At 29.0% G+C, this 10222-nt stretch overlaps 1 protein-coding gene across 2 annotated transcripts; it reads left to right on the forward strand.

Moving 5' to 3' along the window:
- The first annotated feature begins 5674 nt into the window (after positions 1 to 5674).
- Positions 5675 to 7230, forward strand: LOC18607800 (BURP domain-containing protein BNM2A-like). Of its 2 annotated transcripts, none has more exons than XM_007042162.3 (2): positions 5675 to 5834; positions 6077 to 7230. In XM_007042162.3, the coding sequence occupies exons 1-2, from the start codon at positions 5787 to 5789 to the stop codon at positions 7079 to 7081; spliced, it is 1053 nt and encodes a 350-aa protein (XP_007042224.3). In that variant the 5' UTR covers positions 5675 to 5786; the 3' UTR covers positions 7082 to 7230. The 2 variants fall into 2 exon arrangements, with proteins under 2 accessions (XP_007042224.3, XP_088659920.1); XM_088803794.1 differs by having other exon boundaries at positions 5691 to 5940.
- Positions 7231 to 10222: the final 2992 nt, after the last annotated feature.

Here is a 10222-nt window from a genome sequence, read left to right on the forward strand (position 1 = left end):
ATTAAAATTTTATATATTTTTTTGAAAATGAAATTTTATAATATTCATAGGTAAATTATTTAAAATTAAGAAAAATTTTTTTAATAAAAGTCATTTAATGCAATAAACGTTTTCATTTACAAATTAGATAAATTTTATTAATATTTTTGATAAAAAAATTTTAAAACAATAATTTAGAATAAAATAAACAAAAATGTCCATTTTCGTTGATAAAAATTTTTATTTCTATATGTGCTTTTATATAGATTATAGTTATAGATATTCAAGAAGTCATGATTGATACGGATGATTAATTTTTACCTAACAACATCTTACAAGTGCATTGTTGTGATGGGGGAGGCATTTTTTTATTTAAATAATTTTTAAATTTTGAAAATATTTATATTTTGTTACAGATCTTAATATATATTATACATATAAGGAGAATATAATCATATATATTTTTAATAATGATAATTCTAATAAAAAAATTAAATATATTAAAAATAATTATTCATAATCTACGTAACTATATCATAAATATACTTGCAGGTGTCCGTAATTGATATACTATTATTTTTTAAAATATTTATACTTTTATTGTATAATTTACTTTGTGTTATCAAACAAATATATGTATATTTATATATATATAAATGTTCATTATCAAATTTTTTTAATGATAACAATGTCATTTTGAAATAAAATTATCATTCTAAACATAATATAAAAATGATATGATTTCATTAAAAAAATTTAATTCATGTAATAACAAATATCATACCTTACCTATATGTATTTATATGATTATTTATAAGCATACTATTCCTAACATAACGTAGAATAAATGTAGATTTTAAAATCATCCATAGTATTTAGATATATTAGTAATTGATATAATTTGAATATGTTTATTTACATTAATTATGTATACCATTTTTAATATAAAATTTTAACTTATTCATAATTTTTTTCCAATAAAATTATTATTTAATCAATTACATAACCATTTTACACCCCTATTTCTTTTTCCTTCCCTCTTCCCATTTCTTTCTCTATCTTTCCACACCCAAACATTAAAAAAAAAAAAAAAACCATGTGACAATCTATTGGCAACTGAAGAGATGAATTGCCAATGAATTGGAAGTTGTTAATGCAAGTGGAGACAACTTGAATTGTAGGTGGATAGGGTAATCCTCTTTGTTTCTGATACTTACAAATACTACTACTTTTGTATACCGCATATGGAAAAGCTCATGCCTTGTCCTTATCTATATAATGGCATTTATTGTGACTATTTTTTGTAAGTATATTAGAAATGAGCCAGCGAATTGGCACATTCCTTTTTACTTGTTACATTAAAAAAATAAATATTTGCCTAATTAATTTGTCATGATTAAAAAGCTTATCATCAAACGAAAGATTACTAATATTATATAGCCACAATCATGGGAGAAAAGATAAAATCTTTGATTGATTGACAAATTAAGATAGCATGTACCCACTCCCATTAGTTTAATAAATTTAATAGATTCGGCTCGATCTCACGTGCTAAATTTAATGAATGCATTATTATGGTTAAAGAATATTTTCTTATAATATATTAGTTAATGGTCGATTATTACTTTAAACTATAGATAATATTTAATTAATTTAGAAAAGCAGTAAGAGACATTCACTTGGCAAATTCCTTGATAAGATGATGAATAAATAAATTGACGATGACATGAGCCAAATTCATTAGCATTGATCTCTGTAGAAATGATTTGCAACAAGCACATTGAATTCATGTCTAGTCGAGTTGGATGACTCGTTTTGTCGGCAAACTCAATGTTCTCCTGTATTCTAAATTTCGTCGAACTGATCTCCGAGGAATTCCAACGCAATAAATCGTTGAAATCAGATCATGGACAATTTGGTGGGAAAGGAAAATGAAATTCCAGGATTCAATTTGGTGGTGAGGGAAAAAAAAGGAAAAATTTAACAAAGGAAAATTATATAAAGGAAATTTTGGATGGGATTGGTCTTGTTAATTAGCATATGTATGCTTTTTGGGTTTGCATTTTAATTTTAATTGATATTGTAATTTATTTATATTGTTAACAATAAAAACATTAATAAATAAATTCTTTTTTTTAAATTTAAATATTTAATTTATTAATTAATGTATGATTCACTGTCTAAATAATAGACAAAACCACAATCAATAATGCTTGGCCTTGACTTAAGATCATTAGCAAATGATTTCTTCTTTTTTAGACTAAGCAATAATGCTCGGCTTTGGCTCAAAATCATTAGCAAGAAGACAATCTTTCTTGAGAACAACATCATCACCGTCACCCTTAGCTTGAAATCAGTACCAAATGGTTTTTTTTTTTTTTAGACCAATATTATCATTGTAAACAGTAATTCTCGGTCCTGGTTCAAAATCATTAGAAAAAAGAATTATTTTTCTTGAGAACATTATCGTCACTGTAAATAGTAATGCTCGGCCTTGGGTCAAAATCATCAGTGAATGATTTCTTTTCTTTTAAGACCTATGTCGTCATTGAAAGCAGTAATACTCAGCTTCGGCTTGAAATCATTAGTAGTGCTCAGTCTTGGCTCGAATTCATTGGCAAGTCAATCAATGGTTGGACCTATGTACTAGAGTTCACGTAAGTGATTAATGTTTAGTACTGGTTCTTACGTATGACTAGAAATAACTGAGAATCCCTATTAACTAGAATTTGGGTTTATGGTCTACTTATTCTTGGGGCTTGTGGTTAATTTTATTTGGATTTATCTATGTGATGCAACATGTGTGCAACTGCAAGCTATATCGCCTCCCACATCTCGATGAACAATAATGACCAATCAGTGAAGGAAACTTATCCTTTTTCTCTTACATACATCACAGAAATCCTTATCCGTACAAAGATTTTGATTTTATTTTTTGTTGCTTTCTCTTCCATTTAATTAGGTGGAATAAGGAATTAATCAATTAATGATGAACATTCAATATCAACTTATGATAATTGAAAAATAAAAATCATGGGTTAATGTTAAGAGAAACCATCAATTTGTCTGTCATTCATCAAATTTATTAAGTTTTAATTTCAAAGTCTAATAATGCTTGACCATGCAACTAAATTACACAAGCAATTATTGGAATCATTTAAAATCTGTTAATTAGAAAAATATTGAAAGGGACTAAAGAAAGCTAAAAGTAGTAACCTTCTTTGGATTCTTCGAAATGTGGGTATGCTCCCTCAAGTCAAAGATACTTTATTTCATTATTTGCGGAAGTTGCTAAAACAGAGAAAAGTAGACCATCCTTTTTGGAAGATGATCCAAAATCTATTATACATTCATCTTTAATTCGAATCCATGCCACCCAAAAAAGAAAGGGAATAGAAAATGATTTACTCAAGCAACCTTGTGTAATGGATAAACGATGCCAGCTAATTTGTGCATGTAATCAATGCTTAATACCTGTCTTGCTCTTATAAATGCGTGACAAACAAAATCAAACAGCACTTACAATTATAAAGTTGTGACTGTTTTTAGTACTTTCCAAAGTAGTCATGATTTCCATCTGGTGTTTATTTAATTTGTTAAAGCTTTAGATTTGGAGCAAAGTTTAAAGATTCAAATCTTATTAGCAATATAGTAATAGGTAGACATAGTAGTGGCATGCCATATTCATCTTATTTTCATGCTCGGAAATATGCATGCAGTCAAAACAATCGTAAAAGATACTGTCCAATCCTTGTCTCGGCGATATCCCCTCCCATTATAGTAAAAGATTCGCTTTATTATATGAAATCTATTGATGATATGACAGACAAAGCAATCCTGATTAAGGATTTTGTTTTCTAGTACATTAAAGTTTGGTAATATCTTTGATTAAGTAAAAGTTGTCGAATATGGTGGCTAGTCACTTCAAGATTTTTTTATTTTCCAGCACGTTGAATTCATGCGCTATATGCATGTGACTCAATATCTGCAAGCTTCTCCGATCCTTTAGCCTTTTCGTCATTTGGACTTTGTTCTTGAAAAACTTTGCTAATTGTTTTGATGAATTTGGGAATTTAGCTAATTAGACTAAATTTTGAATGAAAATTATGTTAAATTTGTAATTTATACTAATTTAATATCTATCATAATAAAAATTTAAAATATAAAAATGTATTCGATTCTTGATACATGATTTGACAGCAAAAATAATACTATTCAGATAATTGTTGGATTTCAATGTACTAAGATTTTTCTCTTTCTTATTTATATATTCTCTAATGGATGAGAATTTTAATATTATTACTTAAACAAGAAACCTAACTTTACTTGTATATACTGAATCTTTAAATCTAATCATTATTATAAGATTTAAAATTTTTTACACTGGTCTATACTTTTGAACTAACATATAATATTGAAATTTAACTCGCTTTATTAAATCATATTATGAATAATAATACTAGTTCTTTATTAAAATCAAATTAACTTAATTCGATTTTGATTAAATATAAAAAATAAATAATATAAATTCATACTTTAATTCTAAAAAAAAATCCAACAAATTATTTATGAAATAAACTCTGGGTAAATACTACTAGTATCAAATATCAAGCACGAGGCATTTCAATGGCAAAAATATATAAAAGCTGGGGGAATTGCTTTTATATTATCGAATGTTAAATTGATGGAGACAAGAGATTTTTCTTTACCCCTTTTCCTGGTGTCGCTTTTACACAGATCTGACACCCCACCTGCAATCATTCTTCAATTTAGAAATATAGACAGGAGGCACAAAAGGAGAATGCATGGGTGAAAAGGCAACATAATCTCAATCAGGTTGTGTTTTCTGACGAGACCCAAATTAATTTATTTGATTTTGAGCCCATGTTTGATTTGACATGTCACAATAATGCAATGAATTTCACAGGTATAAAATAAATATTGAATTTCATGGTGACAAGATTTAGTGAAAATTTAACACTGGCTGTTATGGTATGTTTATCGTCTTTTAATCTTATATGGGTCTTATTGAATTATAAGTTTGTGTTAAACTTTTATGATGTGACCCTATTGATTCTAGTTTTAGTGACAATAAGACCCTGAAATATGACAAAGCCTTGAATTTGAAATAAAATTTACCATTACCTTTGTCATCTTGCATATGAGATTCTTAATTATCTTTGCATTGTATTTTTCTTGTTGAAACTAATGCTGTTGCCTAGCTCCAGCTTGGGTAGGTGAAGTATTCACTAGTTAGATATTTGAACATTCAACTTCTTCAATGATTGAGCAAAATTAACATGATCCTTTGATAGAAGAACAGGCTACATGCTTGGGACGGTTTCTAAGCATATTTAACCTTTAGTCAATAATTTTGATAGAAGAATAGGTTTCAAAAGAATCTATTTTACGAAAAAGTTATCTGAAGTGTACTTTTTTAAGCTCAGGTGTCCGAACAAAGTTTAAAGCTCAAAGATAAGAAAAATAAGGCTTTTTAATATAAAGATATTATTGTCTTTTTAATGAAAATTATAAGGTTTTTATTATTTTTTTGGGAAAATTTAACATTGTTGACTCTTATGAAAATTGTAATAAAATTTTATTTGATAAAAGTGTTATGTGGAAAAAATATCATATTCTATTCTATGTTAATAATTATCAATAGCACTACTAATATGGCATTAGACTATCTGTCTACCTCTAGTTCTCTACCGCACTCTTATGTTTCTTTATGTTCATCTCCGTTCCCTCTTTGTAAAAGGAGAAGATAGCTGAAAGTGGAAGAAATTTGCTATAGAAGAAGGAGAATGAAATTTGTTTCTTGCAGCAGCTTTCTTATCCTCCTACTTGTCATGGTAATACTTAAAACTCTCTGCTTCATTCATTTCGCAAGCTAGATACCTCTGTTAATCTGATGAGAGCTGAAGCGGTATGGTAGTATCTGCAAGCTCCAGAATCTGGGTGAGATTAACGAATGACTACAACAAAAACGAAATATGTATAAACATAAAATGTTTTTAAGATCTTTTGATGTTGACAACTTAATATCTGTATAGTTAATGATTTATATATATGCTGTATATTGACATTTTTGCAGCATGCTCATGCAAGTGGAGCTAGGGAGATGGCTGATGACCATTCGAAAGACTTGATAAATCACGATCATGGAAGCAAGCAGGTAAAATTGCAGGGGCTCTCCGATGTCGTGAATGGGAATGAAATCAGAAATGAGGTTCAGGGCGTAGAGAGGCTCGTGGATGATGAAGGAATCCCTAAGGGAAATAATGTTTTAAGACTCCCTAGCATGGATTATGATCGGCACGGCGAAGATGATAGCAGTACTGTCCAAACTAGGGGACATGCCCATCAACATGCTATGTTTGACAATCATGTGTCATCCCACATGAATCACATGGATCGTTCATTGATGGTGTTTTTTATCTTGAATGATCTTAAGGTTGGCAAATCGATGCCGATATATTTTCCTAAGAATGACCCTTCAACATCTCCCCACTTGCTGCCTAGAGAAGAAGCCGATTCCATTCCTTTCTCATTAAAAGAACTTCCTTACCTGCTTCGATTCTTCTCCTTCTTACAAGACTCTCCCCAAGCCAAAGCAATGGAAGATACACTGAGAGAATGTGAAACTAAAGCCATCAAAGGGGAGACCAAATTCTGTGCTACCTCTTTAGAATCGATGCTTGATTTTGCACGCAGCATCTTCGGATTGAACTCCCATTTCAAAATTCTGACAACTGCACATCTTACAAAGTCAAGTACCCTTTTCCAGAACTATACTATATTAGCAACACCGCAGGAAACATCTGCTCCAAAGATGGTAGCATGTCACACCATGCCATACCCTTATGCAGTGCTCTATTGCCATAGCCAGGAGACACAGAACAAAGTGTTTAAGGTGTCACTGGGCGGTGATAATGGAGATAGAGCGGAGGCGGTTGCTGTCTGTCACATGGATACTTCTCAATGGACCCGCAATCATGTGTCGTTTCGTGTGTTGGGGATTGAACCAGGGACCCCTGGTGTCTGCCATTTCTTCCCAGCAGACAATTTCGTATTGATTCCAGTGCCTACTCACCCTTGACTGGAATGTTTCTATAACGAGACAATTTAGTATAAACAGTACTTGTCCTGTGGCTCGCCTAATGCCTATACACACCTAGTTGATGGCTTGAGCGAATCAGTGTGATATGTAAGGATGTCGCTTTTATAAAGGTGTGTATTGTTGTATAATATTTGCTAGATTTTTGACCTGATATTAACAACCCAATAAAATAATTTTGCCTAGCCGAGTTGTCCCTCCTGCTATGTTGAACCACGGCTTGATAATGGTTTCTGGACAGGCCGAAGAACTGTCTCCATCCCCATATATGCTGCTAGGTTATGTCTGCGTTTAGGTTGGTTCCATCTCTTTTTTTTTTTTTTTGGTACAAATATATACTGGACATGTTAAAAATCGATGGAAGAAGTCTAAAATTGAGAATACTTCTTTAAACAAGGAAAGCAAAGAACTAAAACCCATCGCTCTCACTTGCTTTAGGAACTTAGAAAGTACTAGTGTCAGAAATGGATTCACAAATCTTTCTACAACGAACTTTGGGTTCTTGAACTCGTTTTAGTCCCCACAAGGAGTTTCATGAGAATTTCATAGTCAGCTTATTACTCATATATATTCATAAATCATATATTGAATGATCACTTATTTTAACATTCTTTTATTTTGCTTGAGATTAAACCTCATAGATAGGTGAATATATATATTTTAAAGTTGATTCAATTGTTGCAACACCTGAATTTTTTTTACAAAATAACTTCAAACATGAGCGTGGAAGCACGCAAAGCATACATTCATGAGTTATCATTGATATTACAAACTGGTTAAGCATGATACATCATTTTGGTAGAACCACAGTGGGTCGGATTCTTAGCTTTAGGTTAATATTAAGCACCTTCTTGATAAATACAAAGAGGGTCGGGTTTTGGCTCAAAATCCCTAACAAAGGGCTGCTTTAACTTTGAGATTGACTGATAGAGCATCTTTTAGGTAGTAGAGTGGGTCGAGTTTGGTTCAAAGTTCTTATCAATGGATTTCTCTCAGCAGCTTTAGGTTGAGCATCTCCTTGGTAAATTCACTCCAATTATGATAATGAACAATTAAAATAATAATTAATGCTACTTATATAGTAACGTAAATGTTAAAATTAGTTTCAATTTTTTTATTTTAATTATAATGTAAATGTCAAAGTTGATTTTCATTTTTTATTTTGTTCAAAAAACTAATTATTTGATTTTTTATATGGTAAATGTAATATGCTTGTACATTTATTTCATTAGATTATATGTTTTATTAAAAAAAAAATTATGTCCTACTATTATTTCTATCAATTCAAAAAATAAAGAAATGAAAGTCAATTATATATAAAAGTAAATTCATGAAAGACTTAATTGATTATAACAACAACACTATGATTGCATGAACATAAAATAAATGTAATTAATATTAATTACTACTTTGTAAATATTATGAATAATTGTAAAATATACCGATATTAGATATATGATCAAAATACCCCCAACAGTCCTTGTATCATACATTTTCTTTAATTTAATCTCTCTACTCAAAATCATAACAATTTAATTTATCGATTTGGGAATTACTCTAATTTTGTTCTTCCCTTTAATGGTATTCAATTTAATTGTTAAAGGTAATGACGTCAGTGCTGACGTGGCTGATTTCGATGATGTGGCAGCATATGTGTGGCAGACATGCCGATGTGGCATGGCCACGTCACCCCAAATCGTTTGAAAATGTCAATGCCACATGGCACTAACATGCTAATGTGTCAGAGGGATTAAATTGAAGAACAATATGTTCCTTGGACTAAATTAAACCCAAAATATATATTTTTTAAATATAAAGTATATATATATATATATATTTAGCTCACTTTTAAGATTATTGAATGTCTTTTTTTGTTAATATCATTTCAATAATACATATATTGAACTAATATAAAACAAAAATACAAATGGAGCCATATATTAGCTTTATTCTAATTGCTTTCAAAGGTACTTTGATAGTTATAATATATACTTATTAAATAATACATTTGAAATGGAGCCATACAATTATCAAAGTATACATAAATATATACTTTATATTATAAATAATACATTTGAAATGGTACCATATATTAGCTTTAATCTAATTGCTTTCAGAGATACTTTGATAGTTATAATATATACTTGATTAAATAATACATTTGAAATGAAGCCATAGAGCTATCAAAGTATACATATAATATATACTTTATATTATAAATAATACATTTGAAATGGAGCCATATATTAACTTTATGCTAATTGCTTTCAAAGATATTTTGATAGATATAATATATAATTTGGTTAAATAATACATTTGAAATGGAGCCATATATTAACTTTATGCTAATTGCTTTTAAAGGTACTTTGATAGTTATAATATATACTTGATTAAATAATACATTTGAAATGGAGCCATGTAACTATTAAAGTACATTTGAAAGCAATTAGCATATAGCTAATATATGGCTCCATTTATATATATTTTTATATTAGTTCAATATATGCATTATTGAAATGATACTAATAAGAAAATACACTTAATAATTTGAAACGTGAACTAAAATATATATATTCTTTATATTTTAAAAAAAATTATATTTTTAAATTCAATTTAATTCCTATATACTAAATATTTATTCAATTTAATCCTTGTATCATATTTTTTTTCAATTTAATCTCTCTTACATGTCTGCATGTCAAAGCCACATGGCATTAACATTTTCAGATGATGAGGGTGATGTGGCACTTGCCACATCAGTATGTTGACCACACATATGCTGTCACATCATCAAAATTTATCACGTCAATATCACATCAGTTCTGACATCATCATCTTTAATAGTTGAATTGAATATCGTTAAAAAAAAATACTTTGGAGTAATTTTTAAAATTAATAAACTAAATTATTATAATTTTAAATAGAAAGATTAAATAAAAAAAATACATAATACATAAACTACTAGGATATTTTAACCTAGATATATATGTGCATATATAAAAACAATTTTCTATCTGCAAAAATCCACAAACAAAATTTTAGTAGATATTTATGATTACATAAAAATATAATAATGTAATTACTTAAAAATCTTGCTTATTGCTACAAATATCGAGAGGGTTA

The sequence above is a fragment of the Theobroma cacao genome, chromosome 2 (assembly GCF_053813885.1).
Source record: "Theobroma cacao isolate CCN51 chromosome 2, ASM5381388v1, whole genome shotgun sequence".
Lineage (NCBI taxonomy): Eukaryota > Viridiplantae > Streptophyta > Magnoliopsida > Malvales > Malvaceae > Theobroma > Theobroma cacao.